Genomic DNA, 15,553 nt, shown 5'->3' with positions numbered 1-15,553 from the left:
AAACTGTTTAATTATTAGTCCATTTTCATCTTGATGCCCTTTCACGAATTCACAATTATTCAATATTGAATCCCATTCATTATTGAGCTGTACACACTGCCCTTACTCAAATCATGACATGTCATTCAAACAACAAACATCCATTTAAATCACACAACTTCTGGCTCTTTGAATGTTGGCTCCTCTAATTTTCCTTCTAGATGAGGGAATTTTGCAATCAGTTTCTTGTTTCTCTCCTTCGCCCTCATGTGAGCTGCGTATCTTTTTTTGGCAATCTTTTCACGGTACAGTGCTAAGTACTTCATATTTTGCTTTCGGAATACTCTTGGATATAAAAGTCTGTACATTTTGTTCATATTAGGTGGAATAGCATATTCAATACGTCGTCGATAAACAGTACGACCAAGAAAATCCTGTACATAATATCCTCCCTTATCCACAGGTTCACCATTTTCTAACAAAGAAATGGCATTGTCTCTCTCTGTCACTACATCCTGAAGGTTTTCCATACTTTCTTCAACCTAATGTAAAACATAATAAAAATATGTGAAATTAATAATATACATAAGTCATTTTGTTGAACGAGGGACATAATATCCTTGTATCAATAATTTCTAATATTCTAATGGAGAAAAAAGAAAAAAAATGAAACGATAAAAAAAAACTTAAAAAAGGAGGAAAGCATAACTTTGAACTACATCATTGACACAGTCACCAAAAAATCATAATTTATAGAACTTGTTTTACATACATCTATTGCAATAGACGATAAAAAAGTTGGACATGTCAAATGAATGTAAATAACGATAACAAAATATGATAATTATACTACAAATATTGACTATGATACTTATAGGTGTATTAGATATTTAATACACAATATTATCATATTAACAATCATATTAACAATGAATGTTATTTATATAAGTTTATATTACGAAAATTGACTATGACACTTATTTGTGTATTAGATATAAGATTGTGTATAAAGTTGGACATGTCAAATCAATGTAAATAACGATAACAAAATATGATAATTATACTACAAATATTGACTATGATACTTATAGGTGTATTAGATATTTAATACACAATATTATCATATTAACAATGAATGTGATTTATATAAGTTTGATAATTGTATCTATGCATGAAAGTTTCACGGAGCATTTAAAGGTTTTTAAAACCTATTAACTCTTAGACGATATGATACAATATGATGCAATTGTTTAAAAGTTTAAATAAAATAAAATAAATGAATGAACAAACAGAAAACTCATTATCAACAGATGTGCAAAGTCGCAGCATGTTTCAAGCCCCCTACCTCCTATTTATGTTTGTAAAAGAGAACCAATAAAGCAGTGATTTCCAAATATTTGTACATTTGTGCATGTTGAACCTCAGTATCCATTTTTCATGAAAGAACTAGATGTTAAGATGGAGGGATTGTTTCAAACGTATTATTTTCCAATATCCTTAAAAATACCAACACATCCATACACACAGAAACACATTTGTTTCCTTGGAATAATATAAAATAAAATATATAAACATAAAAAGATAACTCAATTACACTGATAAATATCAATCAGTTAAAAGTTCACCTTCCCAAGACCTGTAAAATAGTTATAAAATATTGTTTTTTTTCTTCAGATTTTTCTTTATATTCAGCATATATGTGTAGTATAGTATCTATTAGATTAGAGATATCCCCGTTCAAAAACACATCCTATCACATTCTGTGTCTTTCCACAAATAATTTTGAATTGTGACATAAGACAAAGAAAGTTAAATAATATCATTCATCAAAATGCTTTAAAAGTCAAGAACCGGGATTATTACAATGAAACAAAAATCATCATGAATGTGATGTTAATGGCTCAATATTAGCTAACAGAGTTGTGTCCTTGGCTAAGACACTAAATACATTATCTCACCCAATTCAGGATATAATAGCTAGTATACTAAGACTGTCTAACAGGTGAATTGTATTGAGTGAAATAGAAAGTCGGGTCCACAAAATAGCCTGCTGTGGGAATAATTGAAGCATTTTGTTTAAATGCATTTTTAACTGACGTCCATATAAAAATAAACCACCTTTTCCTGCTCTCCTTTACGATAAGAGCATTCTTTAAACCATCAAAAAATTAGATTATATTGACTTTTTGAAGAAGATTGATGCACTCTCTCGCCTGATTTTCACCACCCAATTTCTAAATTTGAAAAAAAAAAAAAATTAAATGAGAATGTCCTTTATCTCTCTTGACTTTACCTTTTCTATCCTCTCTGGATTAGGAAACAGTTCCTGTCTTCTTTTGTATTCAGCTTCCATTGTCAAAAGCATGTTTCTCTCTTTCAGGAGGACATACCTGACACAGAGATAAACACAGAGCAGTTACTTATTGTCAAATTATAAGAACCCCAAATGGGAAGACTACTACATTTATTTATGGTAGGAACAAAGAACCCAATGGGAATCTCCCTAATACCTTTATTGGGTAGACCCAAGGGGGGGGGGGGGGGGCTCCCTAATGACTCCTCTCCCCAATATGGCAAACTAAAATGTCTTTAAGCCAATTTATCATCAGTTAGGATTTGGAATATTTTTCTTTTTGAAGTTTGGCAATTTTAAAATTGACTTGAGCAACACAAAGCGTATCCTGGGAAATATTTGCTGCATTGCTAGCACTAATTTTGTAAATTTACTGCTGTGATTTGCCTCTTACTAAATAAAGTTGATGATTCCTTTTTTTTGTTTTTTTGTTTGTTGCTTTAGGTCTCTTCCAACACAATTGAGGTTATATGAGAGACCGCTGAAACAAAAAAACAAGCAATCTAACAAAAATAGTACAAATGTAAATCAAAATCATAACCTAAAGATATCATAAGCTAAATTATAAATAACCAAGAACAAACAGGCAGAAGATTTACAGAAAAAAAAATATCCCCTGTTAAAAATACAATCACAAACCGAAGAAGCAGGATAGGCTAGTAAAGAGAAGAAGAAACGACATCACTATCGGATCGTACACCCATGCGAACATCATAGGTATATGATTCAAGGGTGATGCTCCCATCCAACCACCCGCCATGATTCCTTTAATAAACTGTTTAGCTAAGATAATTAATAGTTATTTTCAAGTTGAGAGACTGGGATATTGGTAGAGAACGGGGTAGGGGTAATAACTCTTTAACAGTCTATGTGAGCATGAGAGGTGAGATATGAGGACATTAAATCATTGCGCCATTAAACCTCCACCTCCCCCCCTCTCTCTCTCTCTCTCTCTCTCTCTCTCTCTCTCTCTCTCTCTCTCTCTCTCTATCTCTCTCTCTCTCTCTCTCTCTCTCTCTCTCTCTCTCACACACACACACAATCACACATAAGTGACTGTTATTGGGTTTATCAGCAGCAGCAGCATTCGTCTCAATAATAGTCAATCTGTGTGAGAGTGAGAGCAGAGTTATATATAGTGCACCTCCTTATTTGAGAATTAATTAAAGGGATGGATCAGACCCAAATAGCCAAATAGATTTATTTAGGTCATTAAGATGAAATAGCCAAAGGACTATTTAGGCAATGTGGCTAAATGCTACTATTTGGGAAATATTTTGATGATAAGCAAAAAAAAAAAAAAATTAAATAAATAAATAGAAAGAAAAGAAAGCAACAAAACAAAAACAAAACAAAACAAAACAACATCATGGTATAAAATTATTGATGATAAAAATCAAATTATGACTTAAATCATATTTGAACCCAAGTAATTCCAAATCAAAGCCTAATTGTTTGACCATTAAACTGCAGAGCCACCTACTCAATGGCAATATTTAATTATGCCTTTCTTGAAGAATAAATACAAATAAACTGGAATGCCACTTTTACTTTGTGGTTTTAAATGTCAGTTACACATAATTAATATTGTTTTGTATTAACAAAACCATACAGATATCCTTTTTATAACTTTGGGATCAAAAAAGTGAAAATGCCTTTAACAGTTAATCAAAAGTTAAATCCAACTCGTATATAATCCAAGAACTGAAACAAAACTTGTCTGCGTGTACACTAGAACTCAGGAGGGGGGGGGGGGGGGGGGGGGGGGGGGGGGGGGGGCGATCTCCTAATACAGCATTAGCTAATTACTTCCTTTAATCAGACTTTTTACTTTTTAATGAATTTCATTAAAAGGTCCAATAACCCATATTTTTATGGACGGACTTTCACAACATTTTTCTTTCTGTTCAGGTTTGATAGAAAATGTTAACAAACTTTGTGAGTTATTTCTTTCCTAAAATACAGGTATGATTGTATATATCAATTTATACCAAAAAAGTAAAATAAAATACCGTAAAATAAATAACACCCCCCCCCCCCCCCCATTAAAAAAAAATAGCATCCAACTAACAACAGCCAAACATCCCGACCCCGACTTGGTTTTTAAGCAATTTAGGTAAGCAGATTGTAAGGTGATCATTAGAAAAATAAAATTTTTGTGTTATTTTAGCAAGGACTCAAAAATGAAAACATTTGACTCTCTCTTTTCTCTAGCCTCATTTAACGTCCAGAGCAAATATAGAGAAAATCAATTTACCAAAAAAAATGTACAAAACCAAAAGAACCCCCCCCCCCCCCCCCCACACACACATCAAAAAAAAAAAAAAAACATTAAAAAAAATGCAAACCTACCAAAGCTTATGTAAGTCTTGGTTGCTCTTTAGTCTCAGTTCATCTTTTCTCCATGGCCTTCCTGTTCAAGATGAGGATTTTGATAACATTAGAAATCCTCATTTATCATGCTCATTTCATCTAATTATATGAGGTATAGATATAGATTTATCATCCATAGACTTCAGAGTCATTAGGCCCATGGAACCGGAGTTAATCCCGGTCTTTATAGCATGAAACAGACAATAGCAAATGCTTGCTACCCTTTATATAAGACACTAGTTTATTGCAAGGTACTTTCCACCAGATTTAACAGACCCAATCACTGCTGGGTTGATGGAGGGTGGATAGAGGGTTGTAAAAAAATCTCGACTTCACCCAGGCTCGATCTCGGTTCAATTGCAATGAAGCGAGTGTTCTGTCAAAGGAGCTATCATCAGAGCCATATTAATTGTCTGAGTGTTAAAATGATTTAGCGATAAAGTTTGTTCAATGCAATTTTTCAGGTCATAAAAAAAAGATAGACTCTATTCATGAGCAAGGACCAAAAAAAAATATGGAAAATTTGCTGCCTAGATAATAGAAAAATATACAACATATTGCACCAAACAGGCTGCAAGCTGGATTTTTGTTGAAGAAATTAGGAGACCCCATGTTGACATCAACAGAGGGAGCTCATTCCATAGAGGAAGCTCATTCCATAGAGCTTTGGCAGAGAGTTTGGAAACGTGTACTTTTGTTTTTTTTTTTTTTTGTTTTTTTTTGGGGGGGGGGGGGGTGTCTTGTCTTGTGTTGAATGTATGGTGGAGGTTTCATGTTTTTTTTCTTTCTGAATCTTTTGGAAAATTAAAAATGTTGTTTGTTTTGCAGTATATAGTGTGTTTCACTGAATATGCCTCTCTCTGTTAATTCATAAAGAAAGGTATATAAAGCTTATAAGATTCAATAAAAATCCCACATTTTCTGTCTGCAAAAACAATTGTCAACCATAAATTTTGTATAGGGGCTGAGTCCTTGTGATATTCTTTACTCATGACCACTTACTTCATCATTACTCATGGACATGGGCCATCAACCACAACACACCATCATCCTCTATCCTGGGTTATCTTTTCCATTTTTTTTCTAAGTGGTTTCCATCTTCCTTGTTCCCTGTCAAGGTCATATTTCCAGATGTTTCTTGGCTTTTAGGCTTTTTTAGGCTTCCTTAGCATTTCCATATTAGTGCCTGTCAGGTTATGTTAAGGCAGGTTTCCTCAGAATGCAGATAGAATACACATTCTATCCTATTTCCATCTTCTGCAGATTGAGTTCTTCTTTAGTTAACACAAATGTTGTGTTACAGATGGTTCAGATCAGTAGATCTGCTAGATTCCTCTGAGTCATTGACATGACTGCTGAATTTTTTTAAATGTTAAATTACTGATTTTTGCTCTCATATTACTAAAGTGCAATCACTGGATAATGACATCACCCAGGACCAGAAAACTATGTCATTACTCCGGGGTTTTCTAGATGGCGGAAAAAAGGTGTGTGGTGAGACCCGTGATAATAATGGTGGCAAAGTGCGGACCACTATATATATATATATATATATATATATATATATATATATATATATATATATATATATATATATATATATATATATATATATATATATACACACACAAGTCTGTCGACTACTTTTGCCATGTTCGGCTGAAAATCAGTCATTGTGATACAAGTTGGGTCGGTTGATGTTTTTATAAACTGATGTTACGAACAAACCAGTGGGTATATGCTATTTGTGTGAGCAAAATTCAGCAATTAGGGGATGCCTTTCTTAAAAATCGGTTGCACATATGCATGCTTCCAGATTGTACTGTACAGTCTCTAGAGATATTGGAATCAGATAGGTCATACTGCACAAGTGATATCTTTTTAAAAAAAAGCATTTTGAGTGATAATTACATTAATTAAAGAGAAGAATTGGAATCAACATTCTACTAAATATAAGTAGACAAATGTAAGAAGAGATAGACTAAACGCCATAACAGTAAAACAGTCACAGATCCTCTTCTTACCTACTAATATAGAGCTATGACCCCAAACTTCCTTTCTATCAAAGAATTCCATGAGGTCATGTCTTGAACTAGATGTGTGAAAATTTGATCTCAACTGTGTCAGGACAATGGGGCTGGTAGATTGCAAGGGTGATTTCAACAATTTTGTAGATACACTGTCAATTAGAAAAATTATGTTGTAAATGTATAAAATTAGGATTGCAAAGATTATTTCTTCAGCACAGTATGAGAAGTTTTGAAGCGCTCTTCCAGCCTAAAATTATTTTTCTACCCATTCAATTCAATATATATATAATATATAGTTACGTTACATAGAAAAGTTAATTCACCTTACACTGTTATTACATAAAATATAATATAAAGCTTAAATTATAATTGTCATGTCCTCAATCATCATAATCACAATTGTCAATTTTGCCATTTTGTCATTATCCTTATTTATTTATTTAGTTATTTATTTTATTATTCATCTATACATTTTTTTACAATGCAAACTATTACTATTTTTAATTTTATTTTCATTATACCATAACTATAGCTAGAGTAGGTAACACAGACCCTGATTCAGCCTTAAAAGATCATGTGGCAGTTAAAACCATCTAATATTACTAATACCAACATAAAAAATAACAACCGTCCCCCAACTGAAAATTTACACACATACCAAAACCCAACATAATAAAAATAACAAATAATCAAAATAAACAAACAAAAATTTATGCTCTTGCTGCGGCCTCAGAGAACTTGGCGCATCGGCTAAGAGAAACAGCAGCGCGGGGCAGACGTGTGTGCCACGCAACATGCCGGATGGGTCTGGACCTGCCTTTCACGCCTGAGGTGTGACAGAAGCAGATGTGCTGCAACACTGCCTATACTCAAAGTCACAGACCCCTCATATTGGCAATAGATGGATGGGGCTGACTCGGGAGAAATCATATCACACCCAAACTCCTCAATCCCTCCCTATTCCCCCCCCCCCTCCCCCCCCCCAAAAAAAGACACAAAACACTAAACCAAGGACAAGGGAATTAGATAACTCACACTTATCATTCTCTACATTAATACCCCCGTTCCCACCCACCAACCTCAGTAGACTTACTCATTTTCTTAACAACTTCAAAATAAAATTCCCAATCCAAACTTTCCTTCCCATTTACACGGGTACTCCAATTGCCATCCGGTCTTAAAACTCCTCTCCTAATACCCCCCCCCCCCCTCATATTTGACCACCTAAAAAAAGAAAGATAATAAAAAAAAAAATAAAAAAAATAGTAAAATAAAAAATTTAACAAAAAGATATGCATGTAATATGTGTGTATATGTATGTAGTCGTGCGTGTGTAGAAACAACGACTAATAAAATTTTTTTTAAATTCAAATAACAAGAATAAAAGAATATTGTGGTGGCATGGAACAACAGAAGCCACCCCACCGTCCCAACAACATCTAGCACATTGGAATTAAATCTAACTAATACAATTGATAGTAATTAAAAGGGTTATTAGATAAGCTGGCCTGGGTAAAAAACAAAAACAAAAAATAAAATAATAATTCAAACTAAACGCTTCTGGGTTGAGTGATTCCACGAGATTATCCCGGTGTTCCATCTAAAACACAACAATGATGATGATTATAAGGATGATGATGATGTGGAGATGGCTGTAATTGTAATGATGATGGTGGTTGTAGTAGTAGTGGTGATATGATGTAGTTGAGGTCGAGATGAGGACGATGGTGTGGTGGTGGTTATATTAGCCGTCAAAGTGATAGTGATAAAGGGGTGGCTTTTGTAATAGCGGTGGCAATAGTGATTATGTGTTGGCCGCAGGCGTAGTAGTGGTTGTAGTGACGATGAGGATGTATTGGCATTGGTGGTTGTAATGAGGATAATGTGGTGGTGGTAAACCTGTATTATTTACAGGAGTAATGATTATGAGCCATGGGGAGAGAGAGAGAGAGAGAGAGAGAGAGAGAGAGAGAGAGAGAGAGAGAGAGAGAGAGAGAGAGAGAGAGAGAGAGAGAGAGAGAGAGAGAGAGGTGGTGGGGGGGGGGAGGGTGGAGAGTTTTCTGAAAGAACCAATAGAGACCAAAAAAAATAATTTAACTCTCCTGACTATTTGCAGTCCGTTCATGATATTTTTAATTTCAAAGATATAAAGACGGTCTAAGAATACTAAGAAGATAATATGAAGGCAATGTCTACGTACATGGTAACCGGGCACCTAGCCTTAGGATCTACGTACACGGTAACTCCAGTAACTGGTTTGCCGCTACAATACAAGCTATGGATGGACCTCGCTCTGTATGTGTGTGTGTGTGTGTGTGTGTGTGTGTTTGTTATTTTAAAAAAATCAAACAATACAATATAAGCCATTTAAGGCGAGATTCATGGTTACCATGTATGTTACTGTTACCATGTACGTAGATCCTGAGGCTGAGGCTAGGTGCCCGGTTGGTAACGAAAATAATGATAGAGTCTACCAAGATATCTGCGATGGCTGTCATTATTCCCAGACGCCTGTCTGGGGGATAACCAATTTTTTTTATCCCCAGACACCTGTCTGAGGATACTATCCCCAGACGCATGTAGCAAGTGGGCAGAAAGATTTTATGCAAAATGCCAAACTAGGCGTGAAAAATACCAAATATTCTGGAAAAAATACTAGTGGTTGTGTCCCAAAACAGTTAATATATCAAGTGATATTTAACACAAGATGAAAGTAAATAGTGATCAAATGTCAAATCCAGCTCTTTTAAAAAAAAATATTTTAAAGCAAATGGATCAATGAAATTTCTTTTGTTACTTTGATCTGAAAACGTCAAACTGGCAATTCGACTTTTTATTTTCAACCAGGAAGAAAGTTGTTAATCATCAAATCTGTTCAAAGTCCACCAACCATTTAAATTTTCATTACCAACCTACCTGTTAACTTTATTGATCATCTCTTGTTTCTATAATTTGCTCATTCTGGCCACAATTTTGGGGACGACCGGGAATAATTTTTATGTCGCGGACGAATTCCTAGGCCATGGTGTTGTTCGCCCCAAAGCCCAAAACCCACACCTGTTATTTTCGCACAAGACAATACAATTTAGTATCACACGTCCACAAAACTAGATCCAACAACATATTTTTATTCGAATCAGAGATGAAAATAACTACCAAAACAAGGAAGCAAAAATGGTGGAAATATGTTTAGCTCATATATGAATTTAAAATATTCCGATAGCGGTATGGATAGGCAGCTCAGTGGGTAAGGCCACCTTTCATTTTACTCCTTTTAGCCGCACAGATTCGACCCAGTCGCGAGCCCCCCCCCCCCCCCCCCCCCCCACTCATTTTTTTTTTTTTTTACTTTTCTTTCTTTCTTCCCAATTGATTTTCATTGTTTTCACTTTTGTTCCGAGTTCCGAGCAAGAGTTTTTTTTTAATCAGTTGAATTTTTTATTTCTCCGATAATATTATTTCATTATTTAATTTTCTCTAGATCTATTATTGTTTTTTTTGTGTTTGGTCAATGATAATAATAATAATAATAATAATAATAATAATAATAATAATAATAATAATAATAATAATAATAATAATAATAATAATAATAATAACAATATATAATAATAATAATAATAATAATAATAATAATAATAATAATAATAATAATTGTAATATTTGTTATTATTATTACTATTACCATCATAATCATTATTATCAATAATAGTATTAGTTTTATTATTAATACTCTTATTATCATACTATTACTATTATCATTATTATTATTATTATTATTATTATTATTATTATTATTATTATTAATATTATTATTATTATTATTATTATTATAATTGTTATTATTATTATTATTTATTATTATTATTATTATTATTATTATTATTATTATTATTATTATTATTATTCCCTGCTCCGAGGGAAATCTCTCTTTTTCTTCTTTTTTTTTTTATATTTTGACCTAAACCTTAGAGTTTTTTGTTTGCTAAACCTTTATGTAAATGTTCCGTTTCTGAGCATGAATTTCTTAAATTGTTTTTATTTTTAAAACAATTATTGTTTTTTTCTCTCCTCTATCTGACCATTTGGTCGCTCTCTGAATATTTCTGTTTGCTTTTTAATTATTTATTCTTTTTAGGCACTATTTGAGATCGGAGTGGGGACGAATATATTTGCTAGAAACTAGAAAAAAACAAGAGAGAGAGAGAGAGAGAGAGAGAGAGAGAGAGAGAAGAGAGAGAGAGAGAGAGAGAGAGAGAGAGAGTTTAATAATAAAAAAAGAGGTGGGGGGAGGATGGATGGGACATTTATCCCTTTCAACGTTCTGTAAAAAGAAGACGGAATTTAAAAAAAAAAAAAAAAAAAAAAAAAAAGTGACGTTACCAGGATTCGAACCCACAACGTCGATTATGGTCAAACTTCCAGGGCAGACGACTAAACCATTCGGCCATGACACCCACTTCGAAATCGACGCATGTTGTGTATATGTAGTAACAACTGATTTTAATGTTGGTTAATTTTATGTTTTTATAGATATTGTATTAACTTACCTTATCTCTATGTGCATCTGGAAACATTCCATATTCTGGAATGTGGATGATTGTTTAAAAGAGCGGAGTTTCAAATATGCGTCTGGGGATAATGAAAATTCGTTATCCCCAGACAGGTGTCTGGGGATAACAAATTTTTATTATCCCCAGACAGGTGTCTGGGGATAATCACAGCGATCTGCGATAGTCTTTATAACGAAGTTATGCATCTTTAATTGACCCCCCCCCCCCCCCCCTAAAACTTAGTAAAAGCGAACGGCAATTTCCACTCATAACTGTCTTATGGGCGAGTTGGGTCACAATTGGACTCCACTGCTGCTGCTCACTAAACTGCCTAAAGTTACCGTGCACGTAGACACTCCGTAAATCTGAATTAGAATCTGGAAGATCATCATTATCATTATTATTCATTTTCATGGCCATGCCAGGGACCATGGAACAATAGCTGTGAAAAGTTAAAACATCTTTTCAAAAGAATTAAAATATCTAACCTTAGCTGAGAAAATCTGTGAATTATACCACCGAGGGAAGATATTGCCCTTAAACTTTGAGTGACACTCGCCATGTTGACATTTCAAGTTTTCACTGCAGCAGAAGAGAAGACAGAACTGAAACTTGGGACTTGTCTTTTCATACTTTCGTTTCTGAAGGTTATTACGGTGTCGTTCAAAATGATTGTTGATAAAAATCAACAACTAAATCAACGTTATAAACAAAAATGAGAGAGCGGTGGGGGCAAACAAAAATGAATATTATAACAGATTAAAAATAAAAAAAAAACCCAACAAATACTGAACGTTTAAGGTTAGGACTTTGAGCCAGAAACGTTCAATGTTTGGTATTTTGTTATTTTTTTTAAGCTGTTATATTCAATTCATTTGTTGTTTATTACTTTTTTCAGTCCACAGCTTCTAGCAGCTTAGTATCACCAACTTAAACTAAATCAACATTATTGTAAAGCCCAATGAGATTATTTTATTAAACAACAACAACAAAAATAAATTTACAAAAACAAAAAAAAAAAACAAAAACAAAAAAAAACATACATAACAAATAAACTATATAAAAAGCAGTATTAAAGGGCAGTTGAGTACACTCCTCTAAGCTTGGTGAGAAGTTGCCAGGCTTTGATACCAGTAAGAGGAGACATTGGGTGGCTGCGAATCGGCTTCGGTCGAGGAGCTGCCTCACAGCAAGTGCGCTTCATCAGTCGGGACTTTCCACCTGTCCTACATGTACCCTATGTGGGCAAGAACCCGAAACGGCAGAGCATCTAGTTGAACGGTGTGTTGTGACGGTGCACGAATGCGGACCGGACTTTGCTGATTGGGTAGATCGTCATAGCAGTAGTGTGAGAACCATAAGAGGCAGCTGCCTTACCATTGGCAATACATGGTTTAAAAACCATGATAGAAAGAAATGGCCTTTAAATATTTATATCAGATAGTCTATACTTTATTCTGGTACAACATCGATTCAGAATTATCGTGCTCCACAGCTTCTGGCAGCTTAGGATCACTTAAACCAACGTGTACGTATATGCAGGTCTGACATCCGAACCCATTTATGGGCCTAGTTTAACATTGTTGGAATGGACAATATTTTGCGTCATTTTTTTTGTTGATATTTCCATTACAACAATGAGCCTATAAGAAATTGGGTAATCAGACTATTACTTAAACTAAATAAACGTTATTGCAAAGCCCAACGAGAATATTTTTTTTTAAACAACAAAACAAAAACAAAAACAACAAACAAATAAGCTATATAAAACGTAGTGTTAAAGGGCACTTGAGGACGGATTTACCTTACCATGAGCAATGCATGGTTTTAAAAAACAGTGATAGAAAGAAGTGGACACGAATAAGCCCATGTGGCCTTTAGGTAAAAAATCAGATAGACTTTATTCTGGTCCAACATCGATTCAGAAAATAATATAGTACGCAACGCAACAACTATTCCAAGCGCAGATTGTAATAGTGACATCAACCTGTCCAGGCCAAGCGAAAACATAAAACTTCAAACAAATAAAGAAAAAGAAAGTGGAGCCAAAACTACAATTAGATCTATTGAAAATTAACGATCAATAAAAAATTATTACAAAGAAGGCTCGAGAGAAAATGTTGAAAACTTTACCTTAGAAATAAAATAAAGGAGTTCTGGAATCAAGTGCTCCGTCACAGAATCTGCAAGAGAGATTATTCCATTTGTGAAAAAAAAACACACGAACCAAAACAAAAATGAATGAGAATGGCAATATCTTGTAAAATATGGATCAAAGAAAAAACAAAAACAACAACTAGCTAATAAGAGTATAAATCATGAGAGTAAGAGAGCAAAGGAAGATTACATTGAACATGAATGCCACAGAATTGAACGACTAAAACAATCTAACACCAAACAATTCTTCCAGTAAGTACAAGATCTAAGTGGAAAGCGGCCAACCATGGCAAGAAAATGCGTTAAAGACGCAAACGGTAATATTCTCATCGACAACAACGAAATTTTAAAACGTTGAGCACATAGAAAATATTTGCGCAGATGACAAAAGAGGCGCGTGCTTGGATAAAGAAACCTCTACAGTGAACATGGGGTCCACAAATTATGCGAGAAGACGTAGAAGCTGTTTGCAAAGAGATGAAAAGGAGGAAAGCAGTAGGCCAAGGAGCAAGATCTCTCCGGAAATAAGTGACGAGCAGCTTGGTTTCGTTAAGGAAAAGGGTACAGTACATAAATGCAGTTTTTACATTTAAAACAATAATGCAACAGTCTGTCGAAAAAATAATAATCACGTTATCTGTGCTTCATTGATTAGTCCAAAGCTTTTGATTCGGCACAACACGAAACGCTCTTCAAAATCTTAGAAAAGATCGGAGTAGACAGTTAAGACCTTTGAATTGTGGAGAACTTAATCTGGAACCATACAGCGTGTGTTTAACTTGATAACGAAACATCCGACTTCTTTAACGTCGAGAAGGGAGTAAGACAAGGTTGCGTCTTATCACCTGACCTTTTTAACATATATATAGTGAAACAATATTCAAAGAAATTGAAGATATGAAATACACCGTCGTTGGGGGATAGAATGTGAATGACATAAGATATGCAGACGGTGGTACTCTGGTATACTCTCCAGAAAACGTGCAGAAAATGTTTGATATACTGGTGAGTAAAAGTGAAGAGATGGGCCTGAAACTAATTTTAATAAAACCGAATGCATGGTGGTCTCAAAAAATGACAACAACACGTCCTTATCAAGTAAATGAGACTCCATCAAACAAGTGAAGACATTAAAATATCCAGGCACTATCATAACGCACGAGTCACAGGCGATGTAAAACAAAGAATAACAATAGTAAAAAAAAATGTTTCTCATAAAATACGCCCAGTTGTGTAAAACAACAACCTAAAGTTGAAGACCTGGATAAAAGAAGTGGAAACAAATGTGTAATAAGTTCCCTTTTATACAGTTGTGAAACGTGGACGCTTGACAAAGAATGTACTATGAGGTTAGAGGCATTTGAGGTGTGGGTGTATAGAAGAATATTAAGGCTATCATGGGCAGACAAGTATACGAACGAGGAATTGCTGGCAAAGGTGAGAAAAGGAAGAATACCGATATATACCACCAGAAAGAGGCAGTTAGGGTTTCTGGGACATGTGTGGAAGAGAGATTGAATAGAAAAGTTGGTAACATCTGGGATTATCGAAGGAAAGAGAGCTAGAGGAAGACAGAGAATGACATAATATCATTTGAATAACCTCAGAATGGCCAAAAGTGATTTTAAAAACAACGCAGGTCTTATTGGGTGACACTCGCTTTCGGATCGGCTGATCCTGGGTTCGAGTCTCGCTCGGCGCATAGTTGAGTCCTTGGGAAAAGGCTCTTTGCTCACGTTCTCTCACCGCACTCAGGTGAAAAATGAGAAACAGACCGTTAACAGCGTTATTCTGTCCAAAAAAAAAGAAGAAGTCTGGAATCGGCATAATAATAACAGTAGGTAAAATAAACTCCTCCTACTCTGATTCTTGATGAATTTTGCGGAGGCGATCAACATTTCTTTTTGATGTTACACAACTATCAACCGTCATTTCACATATTAATGAGAAGACACAAAGAATGAAACTCACCTCTTTGAACTTGCTGATCAGTCTCTCTAACTGATGATGACACCTACATATTATTAGTAGAAACTGTATGTGGAACGTACGAAATTGCGGCATACATCCATGTAGACAAGTCTATGTAATGTATGGTGAGAGGGCAA

At 34.5% G+C, this 15,553-nt stretch overlaps 1 protein-coding gene across 5 annotated transcripts in view; it reads right to left on the bottom strand.

Moving 5' to 3' along the window:
• The window catches only part of LOC144970326 (large ribosomal subunit protein uL29m-like), a 16,769-nt gene extending 1,216 nt beyond the window's left edge, over positions 1 to 15,553 (bottom strand). Inside the window, exons 1-6 of one of the 5 annotated variants that reach the window (XM_078909846.1) lie at positions 15,417 to 15,553; positions 13,422 to 13,471; positions 6,730 to 6,884; positions 4,685 to 4,745; positions 2,273 to 2,369; positions 1 to 521 (exon numbers count right to left, since the gene is read on the bottom strand). The exon at positions 1 to 521 is cut by the window's left edge and continues 1,216 nt beyond it. In XM_078909846.1, coding sequence (XP_078765972.1) covers positions 150 to 521; positions 2,273 to 2,369; positions 4,685 to 4,745; positions 6,730 to 6,781 — 582 coding nt within the window. In that variant the 5' untranslated portion in view covers positions 6,782 to 6,884; positions 13,422 to 13,471; positions 15,417 to 15,553 and the 3' untranslated portion in view covers positions 1 to 149. Of the gene's footprint in view, positions 522 to 2,272; positions 2,370 to 4,684; positions 4,746 to 6,729; positions 6,885 to 9,209; positions 9,329 to 11,285; positions 11,368 to 11,776; positions 11,927 to 13,421; positions 13,472 to 15,416 lie in introns of those variants that run through there. The other 4 variants (XM_078909844.1, XM_078909847.1, XM_078909843.1 and 1 more) reach the window with 4 other exon arrangements.

The sequence above is a fragment of the Berghia stephanieae genome, chromosome 4 (genome assembly GCF_034508935.2).
Source record: "Berghia stephanieae isolate SIO BIC M18660-M18661 chromosome 4, UCSD_Bste_1.3, whole genome shotgun sequence".
In the NCBI taxonomy this organism is placed as follows: domain Eukaryota; kingdom Metazoa; phylum Mollusca; class Gastropoda; order Nudibranchia; family Aeolidiidae; genus Berghia; species Berghia stephanieae.
The sequence above is the reverse complement of the archived record's forward strand: the minus strand, read 5'-3'. Positions and strand labels throughout refer to the sequence as shown.